General features: G+C 37.2%; 1 protein-coding gene across 6 annotated transcripts in view; it reads right to left on the reverse strand.

The window, feature by feature from the left end:
• Ralgapb (Ral GTPase activating protein non-catalytic subunit beta) overlaps positions 1 to 13733 on the reverse strand; it is an 86238-nt gene that overhangs the window by 54444 nt on the left and 18061 nt on the right. For 4 of the 6 annotated variants that reach the window (XM_021663822.2, XM_021663811.2, XM_060382912.1 and 1 more), the window contains 7 exons: positions 11845 to 12031; positions 10176 to 10307; positions 6280 to 6458; positions 4301 to 4449; positions 3969 to 4185; positions 1858 to 1893; positions 449 to 650 (listed from right to left, as the gene is read on the reverse strand). In XM_021663822.2, the coding sequence (XP_021519497.1) occupies positions 449 to 650; positions 1858 to 1893; positions 3969 to 4185; positions 4301 to 4449; positions 6280 to 6458; positions 10176 to 10307; positions 11845 to 12031 (1102 nt within the window). The remainder of the gene's footprint in view (positions 1 to 448; positions 651 to 1857; positions 1894 to 3968; positions 4186 to 4300; positions 4450 to 6279; positions 6459 to 10175; positions 10308 to 11844; positions 12032 to 13733) is intronic. The other 2 variants (XM_021663844.2, XM_021663838.2) reach the window with 1 other exon arrangement.

Here is a 13733-nt window from a genome sequence, read left to right on the forward strand (position 1 = left end):
GCTTCCTCCAACCACTCAAAACCATGTATCTGTCTCTCTTCTGCCAATTTTTGGTTCCCACTGCAACACTGTAATTCTGCATGAACCTATTCACCACAGTCATTAAACTCCCTGGAGTAAGATTCACAGCTGACTTATTTCTGGACTGTATACAAAACCTACTGTTGTGCCAAAAATCTATTAACAAACTATTGTGGTACTTCCAAATCTCTCCAGAATTTACCAATGATAAAATAAATAACAGATCTAGAATAGAAACTTAGAAGTCTTTACCAGATATGATGAGGCAAGTAAAATGGAAAAATTCAAGCAAGTTTCAATTACATAAAGACAGTGGCAGGCATTTCAGACCAACAATGGCTTACTGATTTAGGCTACTAAGCCAGGCCACAACTGTTTCACCATCAAATGATATAAATGCAAAAATAAACAAAAAAAATTCTAAAACCTGGATAAATAAGCTGGCAGAATCTCTTCTCCAGTCTTCTTGCTACAAAAAATTCTACATAATGTCCCACAAGCCTCAGCTCTTCCTGCTTCATAGTTATCAGGAAATTCACTTGCATCAAACACAGGATTGGAAACCATGGTGTCTGTTGACATTTGGGACCCTTTCCGTCGAAACTCCATGCTAGCTTGTGTTGCAATGGCTGGGGAGAGAAAAGGAGCATTTTATTACTTTTGTCAAAATGCCAAATAGGCTCATGGGACCCTGGACACAAAGATTAAATATTGGTGTAATTACATAACTACTTCAATAGAATGCAATAATGCTTTTGTTTACCAACTGTCTTAATTTATTTTTTAAAGGGCTCTCTGATATCTCCTTTGAAATGGATAGCAATTAGTTTACAATAGCATTGTCAACAGATTCTACAAAAAATATTTTTCATTGAATTTCTGGTCAGAAGACTACAATTGTATACATCTGCATACAGATATATACAGAATTTGCCTTTTCTATTATTTATTTTCTGTTTTTCCTCCTTCTACAGAGTGATGCTTACACATTAAGAAAAGTAGTAATTACAATTTGCACAATTAACCCAAATGAACCAAACAGTTAAGAGGGCAACTGCATGCCAGTTTGAATACTTTATGATATGACAAGGTAAGAATGAGAACTGAGTAAGGGAGGAAGAGAGGGCATTCCCACCACCCCCAGCTCCAAAACACACACCAAAGAGCTGCCCAACCAAGCAAATGAGAATGGATTTTAACAACCACAGACAGCAGCAAACTTGAGGTTGATAAATCAGAAAGTTGGGTTGGTAAGGAGGATTATCATGGTCATTCATTGTCCCCAAAACAGAAGCCCTTCGAAAGTTGCTTTTAACAAAAGATTTCATAGCACACAGATCACTCTGAAATCTTTTATTACTCTACATAAAATGTTTAAATTGTTTTGTAATGATAGAAGGCTTAATAGATGCAGAGTCAAGCATAAATCTTTATGCAACTTCCCATGAGCCATTTTAGTCCAGAATAAGCTACCCAGCAATAATACATTTGGAAAACACTACATGCAGAATGCATACAAATCAAACACTAAATCTGTATAAAAATAAGCTTAAAGCTTAAAAAAATAAAAAAAAAAATTAAAAAGCCAAAACACAGTTAGTGCAAAGTCCTGGAATTCATGACATGACCAGACTAGTATACAGAAATAATGGGATTGACTCAGGCAGATTAATTTGTTTTTGCCAACAATCTTCCCCATTCAAAACACAGAAAAAAATAGTTTTCTTCCCAAGTGCAAAAACTACAATAGACAATGACAATCAAAAATTTTAATGGAATTATGGAAAAAATAAAAACATGACTGCGATTAAGGAGAAGCTTCTGGTTCCTACTTACAAGATTTATAAGAAAGAAGAATTTGGATAAAAGATGCTGCAAGATAATAGAAATAATGGAAACAAATCAAAGGACAGCAGTAATTATAAAATACTTTAAAGATGGTGAAATTTTACAATAAATTAAGAAGCTTTTTAGCTTTTTAAAAGTTAGATTCAAAGCTTTACGATACCACAAGCTAATTCAAAAGCATAGGAAACTGTGCATTCAGGTCTGAAATTATGGTTTTGTATCATGCAAAACAATGAACAAAGAAAATTACACAGCTACAAAGAATTGAGGTTTTGAACTGCCCATAACGTGCATTAAAATTTTTAGTTCATTAACCCTTCCCAGCTCAATGTTACTTTTACAAAGCACAATGCATGAGGTAAATTGAAGCTAACAAGTTCAAAGAAGCAAATACTTGAGTTAAAGGTGAACTATGTGGCAGAATTCCTTGATGACAGCCAGTACTTAGAAAACACACGTTACTCCCAACCCCTGTGCCTCCCATCCAAGACTTCAAGACTAGCACTCTAAATCCATTTTAACTATTGGACACCTCAAAATTTCCTGGGTAATGTAACAGCCTTTAGCGTCTCTGAATATAGACAGGAGGAAGAGAGTTTCTCCTTTCTCCACCAGGTAGAAGGTTAAGAATGAAAGAAAAGTGAGCTGCTGCTTATCATTTGAATTCTAGTTCTATCTTCTACTGCAGACAAAGCTGTTACAAACTCCCCAGAGATGGAAAGTTCTAGATTCTCATTATATAAGCCTACCAGAAAGCAGCAGACTGAGCCATGCTAGATTCGGAGATGTCAAGGCCAGCAGCTCCATACTCAACAGTTAGGTTACGTTATAAGAATTATCAAAATAAATAAGTAAATAAATAAATAAGTGGTTCGACATGGACAATAACATAAATTAATAAACATGGTTCAGAAAACTCAAATATACGGTATATAACATAATGAAAATATCGCCATGAATGGTTTTTAAAACTTTTCACTTAGTCAAGATCTTTAATAAGGAAATGGTAAAATATGAAGTACCTGAATTTGAACAAACTAAAGCAAGCAAAAAAATTTCTAACCCACTTATGCAGCCTCTTATTCCATAACATCTTTATGCTTAAAACTTTTCTAAGTTATTTAAAAGTTTCCTAAGAACATCCAAAATAGTTACATTTATAAACTATTCACAGGCATAAACCTAGCTGTGAATGAGCTTCTAAGAAAAAGCAGAGTCCCTCATGAACACTATTAATTTATCCCTGGATTCAACACTCTCCCTGGAGAATAATACTATCAGAAAGTAATACTATCAGACATCTTTTACCTTAACCTGTCTCCAATGACTGTATAAAAGTATTTCATTTAGAAAACAAATAATATACTCTTTAATACATAAACAAGGTACCTGGCACATACTAATGGCAGCTCAATAAATGCCAGCTATCATTATTATTCAACTGTGCAAGACAGATGATAACCAATCAAAACACTCCGTACTACCTCACCATCCATCTGCACTAGCTCCAAGCATAATAGTAAGATGACAAATCCAGTATCATGCCATAGTAAAATCTAATAAAGATACTAGGGTTGACTTGTTAATTCTCTGCAAATCTTACAAAGTTCCAGAGCAGATCATATTGTCTCTAGGCTAAAATCTGAGATGTTACGGACTACCACAAAGCAAACAGAAAATTCCTGATATTTACATGCGCTGATGATTAAATGGCTATGAAAAATCTAAGAAAACATTTCAATGAGTAAATTTTCACTCAAAATCTTTAATTGTTCATATATCTATTATTATCCTGGCTGACATAAAGAGAATTTCCAGGTCACCTACAAAAAGGAATTTGACTCAACAAAAAGTAGCTAACCTGAAGTATCCCTAATGAAACCAGACAAAGGGCCAAACTTCACAAAATATACATAAGAAGGACAGATTAGAACACGTCACAAGTTTCTAGTGGTTCAGCTGGAAGGGGTTAAGCACAACATATTGCTGGGTTAGAAACATGGTGCTTTTCAAGATCAGTATTAATCTTGCAGGTAGGAAAGACTAAAGAGAAAGAAACAGAAAGGGGATAATGACTACATGTTTCTGGGCATATTTACCAGTCATGCTGCCATCTCTGTTTATTCCATTATGGAGTTTACACTGAACAAATGCAGCATCGAATAACCAGGATCCAAAGAGATTCAAGATGCTGTTAACCTTTGGTCTCCGAGGAGCAGGCAGTGGCCTGGGTTCTGAACTAGTCTGATTTGGACTTGATAGAGGAGAAGTGGAGGATGCCTGGTGCTGGACTTTCGAGGTGTGAGCAGTAGTAACCTACCAGAAGAACATAAGTAAGTGTCCACAGTAACGAAAAGTTGGAGAAAGTTGCAGGACTTGTAATAGTTAGCCTCCATAAAGCAAAACAATGATGTTGAACGTTTGTTCTTACTGTACTTGTCTTCATGGTAGCCTTGTTCACAGTAACAGCCCGGTGCCTCCGGTTATGTGGTGGTGTGGTGTTCACAGCAGCGCTCTGAGGCATACTTAATCTATTCACGGGTGTTGGGGGAGCACTGTCTGATCGGGGTCGAGAAATGCCTTTTAAAAAAAAGAGAGGTTAGTTTTGTTTTCAAGAAAAATGAAACTGTCCCCAGAATTCACTTACCCTTTCTTCCTGAGTAACAGAACCATATTTCAATTGGATAGGGAAGCAAGAAGAAAGACTATGTTTTCAAGCTTCCCTTTTAGGAGTGTGGCCATGTTTTAAGCTTAGAAAATTAGGCTACTATTGGATACATCTCCCAGAAAAATCTTACAACAGACAACCAGGCTTCCCTGTCCTTCCTGACTCTTGAAAAGAGAGCTACTGGGACCCTCTCACACATCAAGATATACACAACAAAACAGACAGCCACCAGACAGAAGGGTCTCGATTTCTGACAGTGATGAAACCACTACAGCAACTACACTGCCTGACCTGCTTCACATAATAACTTGTATGAAAACAAATTATTACTTGTCAACCATGGAGAGTTTAGGCAGTTTTCACTAAATAAGCATACATTGTTTTTTGCAAAGGTGCCTTGTGATGAATGACCTTCACAAACTTTGGAGGTGTCAAAGTACTGTTATTTGCTGCTTTGTAATCACTCACCATGACTAATATTCCAACTGTTCCTTTCATCCAAGAAAGTTCACAGATGTTTGAGAACCCCTTAACTACTTTATTCACTGCTTTGTTAATCAGTCACTATGATTAGTATTATTTCAACTGTTCCTTTGACACAAGAAAGTTTAGAGATGTACAAGAACATCTTAAAACATTCTGATTAGATTGGCAGCAATCTAATTAGAACAAATCTATTAATTGTGCTTTTTCTACTTTGTAAAAGTTTTAATAAACTTTACTATTTAAAATCTGTCAAATAGGGGCTGAAGAGATGGCTGAGTAGTTAAGAGCACTGTCTGTTCTTCCAAAGGATCTGGGTTCAATTCCCAGCACCCACATGGCAGCTCATAACTGTCTATGACCCCAATTCCAAGGGATCTGACACCTTCACACTAATGCATATAAAATAAAAATTTTAAATAAAATAAAACAAAATCTGTCAAATAAAAACAACATACACAAGGTATAGCAGATGTCTTTAATCCCAACCCTTGGGAGACAAGAGGTAGGCACATCTCTGTGAGTTTGAGACCAGCCTGGTCTACAGAACAAGTTCCAGGACAGCCAAGGCTAAAAGAGAAACCCTGTCTCAAAAAAACAAAACAAAAACCAAAACCACCAAAATTAACCAGAAACCAAACTCTAAACATTTCAATGACCATCTAGTCAGTCTGTACAATCCAGTGTGGAGCCTCATACTGTATTTTTCATTTTCACTATCAAATGTATTTTTATGCACTTATTTACCATCAAAAACAAAAAAAAATCCACGACAGAGGAAAAACTTATAACTGTGTAATACACTTAACACATATACATAACAGTTATTTTAGAAAATGACAGGTATTAAACATGACTCTTAACAATTAAAATATTTTGACCTTTTTTGTATATTTACCTATGAAAAACTAAAACACTGGTACACAATAGGTACAGTTTACCAATGATATCCATGAAAAAAGTCACTAAAGCATTTTAAACTATTTTCATGGTAACTTATGGAATGACTTCTACAATTTGCAATATGTTTTGCAAACTATTTGTATAATTTCTTCATCTATCTACTAATTTATGTCTTTTTCTTGATATTTTTGTTTGATTTACAGAAAGGCATTCTAGTTATCACAATTTGCTGAAAAGAATTAAAAATTATTTTCCATCAAGTTTGTTCCTCTTTCTCTGGGCTTCCCTATGAGGTTCCATCTATAGAATATCTACACACAGCTCTTCAAAATCAGAGAAACATACACAAAATTCACCTAAGAATGCATCCACCAAGCAGCTGATTCCACGCATGGCACGAAAGAATATCTGAGGCAGCTGTTTAAGGCAAGGGTACTGGCTCAGCTCCTGTGGCATCCCACTCACACTCAGGAACTGCTCCTGAAACTTGGGGGTTGAGCTTATAATGGCTGGATTACTCAGATCCACAGGATTACTGTTGAAAAGAAGAAAGAGTTCATTACATTCTTAAAAATGTCTATAGGAATAGAAGTACATATCATCTAATGTAAGAATTAGGACTACTGCTCAATCATAGTGGTGCAACCTTTAATCCCATCATTCAGTGGGCAGAGGCAAGCAGATCTCTGTGAGTTTCAATGTGAGTTAATTCCAGGATAGCCAAGACTATCTAGAAAGACTTTGTCTCAAAAATAAAAATAACAACAAAAAAAGAATAGGATTATTTGTGCCTGTTTCTTTAATGTGAAAAGAAGTCTGACTTTATTTGATGAGCTAGGGACTCAAACATGAATGTTTCTCTATAGGCTTGCAGGTTTGCTTGTTCATTGGCTTTTTTAATAATGTTTTTACTAATTCTTTGAGAATTTAACACATTTTTGTTTATCTGTTTGTTGAGACAAGGTCTCATTTTATAGCCCTAGCTAGCCTGGAACTGTATATGCAGGCCATGCTGTCCTTGAACTCACAGAGATCCAGTTCTGTCTGCCTCCTAGCCTATGCCTCCCAGCCTCTTCTTCCCAAGTGCTGAGTTTAACTAAAGGTGGGAGCCATCATGGCCAGCTTGTTCTTTTAAAAAACAAAAAATAAACAACAACAACAAAACAAGAACCTGCTTTCTTCATAGAATAAGACTAGAAAGTTTTAATTTTTTAAGAATTTTTTCCACAGGGTGTGATGGCTCATGCCTTTAATCTCAATACTTAGGAGGCAGAGGAAGGCAGATCAGTGAGTTCAAGGCCAGCCTGGTCTACAAAGCTGTTCCTTTCTAAAGAAAAAAAAAAAACAAAAATGTTTAAACTAACTAATAGAAAACAAGCCAACAAAAATTTCATGAAGAAATTTTTAATATAAACATCTTGTCCATATGTATGGACATATCAACAAGTGCAAGGACAACATCTGATAATTATTAGTAAAAACCAATTGGAACCTTGCTGTTTCCAGAAAAAAAGACAAGATTCTGCTTACATTCTACGTCACATTCAGCCCTCTCCCCAACAAATCTGCCAACAGACAGTGTGGCCCTTTCTGAGTACTCATCACAGTCCTACTTCCAATCTACCCACAGCTCACTTAAACAAAACATAAACCTATTCAAAAGAAATCTATCCAAATGCCTTTGAGAAGTCTGCAATATTAACCTAATTAACAAAAATAATTTGACCTAATGTATCTCTTTTGAGTGTGAGCAGAGGAAAAGGCCCAGTACCTAAAAGAGCCAGAGCTGGGGCCACAGTGTTCATCATACACTCCTGAAAGGCAGAAGGAACCAGCAAAAGGCAAACAGTCTACCAGAGAGAATAGGTATGAACACAAGAAGGAAGAAAACTGAGAAAGAGAAGGCTGAGTGTTCGTGACTCAAGAATAACATTCAAAGCTTGATCTTTTCCCAACTGTTTAATGAGGGCTCTCCACGGATTCACAGTAACCTCTCCTCCACTGGTGGCAATAGTGTGTGGGTGTGTGGTTGTGTGTGTGTGTGTGTGTGTGCGTGTGCTAACCCAGGTTTCTACTACTTATACCAAAACAAACCCTGACTAGAACGCCAGTATTATCCCAAGAACAAAGATAAAGCCTAAGAGATCAATTAGGAATGAAGAAATTAGAAAATATTACACAACAGTTATTCTAAAATGTTTTTGAAAACAGGGTCTTACAATGAAGTTACAGACTAGCATGAAACTCACTATGTAGCCAATACTAGCATTAAATTTGTGATCTGTCTGCCTCATATAAGGATATAGTAACATAACAAAAGCTAGCTTCTCACTATCTTAGCGTAAGAAATAGGCAAATTTTGTGGATAAAACACTTCTGTTCCTTCAGAGCAACTGAGCACAGTGGCTCAATCCCTGTACTCAGGAAGCTCAGTAGGTTCAAGGCCAGTTTGAACTACACAGCAAGTCCCTGCCTCAAATAATAAATAAATAAAGGAGGGGACTATGTTTAAGTGGTAGACTACATGCTTAGCATGTACAAACCCAAGTTCAATTCCTGGTACTGAGTAAACAAGCAATGTTTAAAAGGAGACTGAAGAGATAGCTCACTAGTTAAGCGTACATACTGCTCTTCCAGAGTACCCAAGTTCAGTTCCCAACATCTTCATTGTGACTCACCACCTCCTGTAACTCCAGCTGCATGGATATGATGCACTCTTTTGCCACTTAAGGGTACCCAAATATACAATATACACTCACACAGAGAGATACATACACATAAATAAAAATAATCTTTATCGGGACTGGAGAGATGGCTCAGTGGTTAGGAGCACTGCCTGCTCTTTCAGAGGTCCTGAGTTCAATTCCCAGCACCTACATAGTGGTTCCCAACCATCTGTAATGTGATCTGATGCCCTCTTTTGGCATGCAGGTGTACATGCAGATGGAGCACTCATATATATAAATAAAAAAATTTGTTTTAAATTTAAAAGTGGATTCTAGTTATACCACAGTTCTTATATTTGGCAGAGGTTAGTTTTTTCTTTCCTTTTTTAAAAATTTATTTATTATTTATACAGTATTCTGCCTATATGACTGTTTGCATGCCAGAAGAGGGTACCAGATCTCACTATAGATGGTTGTGAGCCACCATGTGATTACTGGGAATTGAACTCAGGCCCTCTAGAAGAACAGCCAGTGCTCTTAACCTCTGAGCCACCTCTCCAGCCCTCTACTTTCCTTTTCCTCCTCGGTTTTCTTTCTAAAAATTTTATTTTATTGAGCCAGCGAGGTGGTAAATGGACTAAAACACTTGCCACTGCATGATGCTAGCGTGATAGCTGAAATTCAATCCATAGAATCCAAGTAAAGTAGGAGAGAATCAACTCTACAAGGTTGTCCTTGGGGCTTTACACACATGCCACAGCACACGTATTTGCATCTCCACACACACATCATAATAGACACAATAAATAAATGCCATTTTAAAAAATGAAACAGTTCCAGGTGTGATGGTGCTTGCCCTTAATCCCAGCACTCGGGAAGCAGAGGCAAGCGGATATCTGTGAGTTCGAGGCCAACATGGTCTATCAGGCGAGTTCAGGACAGCCAAAGCTACACAGAGAAACCCTGTCTCAAAAAACCAAACAAACAAAAATAAAGAAAAGAACGGCAGGAGGGAAAACCCTTGATTTTTCAACAGGGTTTCTCTGGGTAGCCCTGGCTGTCCTGGAACTCAACTCTGTATGTAGACCAGGCTGGCCTTAAAACTCAGAGACCCTCCTGCTTTTGCCTCTGCCTCTGCCTCCTTCCTGCTGGGATTAAAGATGTGAGCTACCATCACCAGGTTCTTCTATGAAATTTGAGGTCTGTTTTTCAATGAAATTTTAAATGAGGCTGATAGAAGAAAGCACTAAGAGTAAGAATGATGATCTAGCAGGGACAGAGAAAAGCATGGCACACTCAAGTCCCCAAAGATTGTGATGAAGTCCTGACAGAGACGTCATCATCTAAGATGCAGCAACAGACAGGAAAATAAGCTCCTAGAGAGGGTAGCCAAGAACAGCTGAGGGCCACCCACGCCCACTAGAATAGAGAAAGGAGGTGCAGGATGCAGCATACATGCTGCTCAGTTCAGCTCCATCCAGTGGGCTATGCTTAGCATTCACATGCTGCATTCCAGCAGAAGCAAAGTGTAATTCTTGCCCTAAGACACTTACTGGGTAAAGAGCACAAAAGTAAAATGACAATACCTTAGCATATGTAAGAATCGAAACCATGTTTGTGCAACACATTCATTGTCCATTTCTGGAGGGATCAGATTGGCATCTTCATCAGGAACTTTAAAGGGAGGAAATGAAGGACCGTATGTAAAGCGGAGCAATCTGGAAAATAAAACCACACACCACTAAGTCCATTTTCTTTCTTTTTGACTTGTTTTTCTTTTGATGGCACTGAGGATTGAACCTAGGCCTTGCACATTCTAGGCAAGTGCTCTACCACTGAACTATATCCTAGCCCATTAAAACTCTTGTTTTGAAACAAGATCTTACTAAATGGCAGGGGCTGGCCATAAACATCTGCTCCTCCTGTCTCTGCCTGATTAACAAAGATTATAGTTCTGTACCCTGTACCAAGTCCAGCTACCAAGTTCATTATTGACAAAATTAAACATATATTTAAGCATTATATAAGAAAACAGATTAAACATACCTTAGCTAAGTCGAAAAGGTATAAGAAAACTGATTTGTAAAAACAATAAACTTCAAGGGATTTCCAATTCTTTTAAAACTGATTTAAACTTTTATCTGAAATATTCAAACTATTTAATTTAACTTACTATTTAACTTGCAAGTAATACATTATGTATTTTTGTTACTGTACCTATAAAATTACATATCTAATTATTTGACTGGATGGTTCTGGTTTGTGTTTGTTTTGAGGCAGAGGTTATTTAGCTCTGGCTGACATGGAATGCACTATGCAGACTGGCATAGATCTTACTACACACACCAGGCTGGCCTCAAACTCAGAGATCTGTGTACTTCTTCCTCCTGAGTGCTGGGATTAAAGGTATATGCTACCATACCCAGCTTCTTATTACCTTTAAAAACCTGATACCACTATAAATCCTTCAATACAACTAAGATATAATTTATTCATAACAACTTTACAAGAAGTTCAGAATTTAGTATTTATATGTATAGAATATAGTACATTTTTATGATATGCCATAAAAGTTAACTGAAATCAACAACTTATTTACTTAATAGTAATATTCTAGATGTTTTAGGACTTTTGTGTCTAGGGATTTTATTTTAATAAAACAATCAGTACATATAAATCATACAGCATATTTATTGAAATAGAATTTATTAAATTATATAAGACTAAAATGCAACCTCAAGAATCATTTACAAATAAATACAGGTAATTAAATGACTTGAATCAGACAACAAATGAAAAACACTGGTAAATAATATTATCTCAAACTGTTTTTTTTTTTTTAATAACTAAACTAAATGTGGGAAAGTACATTTAAAAATATTTCCATATATTTAAAAACAGTTTTAAATGACAGGATGTTCGCTCTATTTTCCAATATTTCTATCGGCATGTATGGCTTTTGTAATCAAAACTAATTAAAAGAAGACACAGTATCCACCCTCATGACATGCCACACATGTAAAGGTCAGAAGACAACTCTGCGAAATCTGTTCTCTCCTTTTACCTTTACATACGAGTTCTGGGGGTTAAGCTCAGGTTGTCAGGTTTGCATGGCAAGTACCTCTATCAAGAGCCATCTCCCTGACCTCTTTATTTCTTTTAAACATGCTTTTCAAAATACATTCCACGAAGCCCGTCAAGACAGAAGCAGAGAACAGCTGCTCCAAGGTCTAGTGGTTGAGGACAATGGCCTACCTGGAAGTGAGTGCACAGATGACCTTGCTCCACTGCTCCACCACTGCAGGGTGGTGCCTCCAGTTAGCCACCATCTCCTTGGCAGTCTTCCAGTAAGGAGGGGTTGGGAAGCACCGGGTGCAAGCTAGTAACCAAACTTCAAAGAGAACACCAATCAACTTCTCTGCTAGATTCTCAGCAATGCCACCTAGCCAATGAAAAGAAACATATCTTTGGCATACTTATTTTTAAAACAGAATCTTTCATTCATTATATTGGAAAACTGGTCAAAAGCTGAATAGCTGTAATGTCAATAACAATTTTTCAAATAACTAAATTGAGAAGTTTAGGAGCAAGCTCCTATGAAGAAATCATAGAGAACATCAACGAATTACTTTTTGAGAATTTTCAAATTGTTCTGCTAGTTTTTAGTACAGATCTTAAGGTTCCAGCTTGGGGCAAACAGGAAAGAGAGAAAAAGATGAATGCCAACAATGACTGACCACTACAAGTCAGCTTCTGCGGCAAGCAGTTCATGCATGACCTCACAGAATCTTCTCATTTATTTCTGCAGGACAGATACTTGTAAATGCCTATTAGCTTTTTGTTTAAAGACATGTTCCTCTCATACAACTCAAGTTAACCTGGAACTTAACTGTACAGTAAAGGGTAACCCGAACTTCTAATCTTTCTACTTCCACCTGAGATTATAGGTGTGAGCCACCATGCCAGTATGTCCCTACTCCATTCAGCCAATAAAAAAAGAATAGAAGAAAAACACCAAGGTCTTCCTAACTCCAAGGTCGGCAACAAATGCTCCACGCACATAAAGCTTCCCTTCAGTGGAGAAAGGCACAGGGAAAGCTAAGCACTGGCACTGGGTACGTCAAAGTCCTGAAACCAGAAGGGCCAGTGTACTTCATTCTGCACAACCCAAGAGAGTAAAGTTAGGACTGGAAGAAAAAGTAATTGGAATGTGCACATCAAACAAGCAAAATCAAAGTTCCAATAATCAAGAGCCCAAGAAGGGGGTAAATTGCCTGCTTCACACTGTTGAGATCAGTCACTGGCATGGGGAACCAATGACTGGCAAGCTACTGTATACAAGACTGTATTCCTATCAAGGGTCCTTTCCCACATTGCAATTCCATGATTCCTTCCAGACATTTCCTTGGTCATTACATCTGACAACACACACAAACTTACGTTAGTAGAGAGAGTACACAGAGAATAAGGACAACAGACCCTGGAACTCAAATACCAACTTACAGTTTATGTATACTCTGTTTTACTCTACAAAGCAGGGCTTCTGAAATACACTGTAAAACTATATAGAGGCTTTTTATCACTAGCTAATGAATGTCATACTTCTAAATCAAACACCTTAAGACTTTGGAGGTTTTATTTGCCAAATAAGATATTTTCTAAGCTGGGGTGTTTGCCCAGCATGGGCAAGGTCCTGGGCCATTTCCATAGTACCTCAAGGCGGGTGGGCAAGATATCCCACCATCATTACTATCAAGCTTTTAGACTCTACTTTGATAACAACTTTGTCATCCAGTTCATTATCCACAGACCCTAATCTAGTATTTCCAAGATAAGCTACTGCACAAAACAAACAATTGTTCCTATCCTTCTCCAACATGATTAATTACAAATCCTTCTCTACATTAGCAAAATAATCACTGAAGGCAAAATAACTTAGACACATACACACAAAAACAAACACACATTCTTTTTTTTTTAAGGTGTGGTCTCACTATGTCATGCTAGTTAGTCTGGAACTTACTATGTAGACCAGGCTGGTCTTGAACTCAGAGAGCCACCTGCCTCTGCCTCCTGAGCTCTAGGATTAAAGGCATGTGCCCCACCTCCAGCCCATATTATATCTTTCCAGCCTAAAAATTGTT

This window comes from Meriones unguiculatus, chromosome 4, assembly GCF_030254825.1.
Source record: "Meriones unguiculatus strain TT.TT164.6M chromosome 4, Bangor_MerUng_6.1, whole genome shotgun sequence".
Lineage (NCBI taxonomy): Eukaryota > Metazoa > Chordata > Mammalia > Rodentia > Muridae > Meriones > Meriones unguiculatus.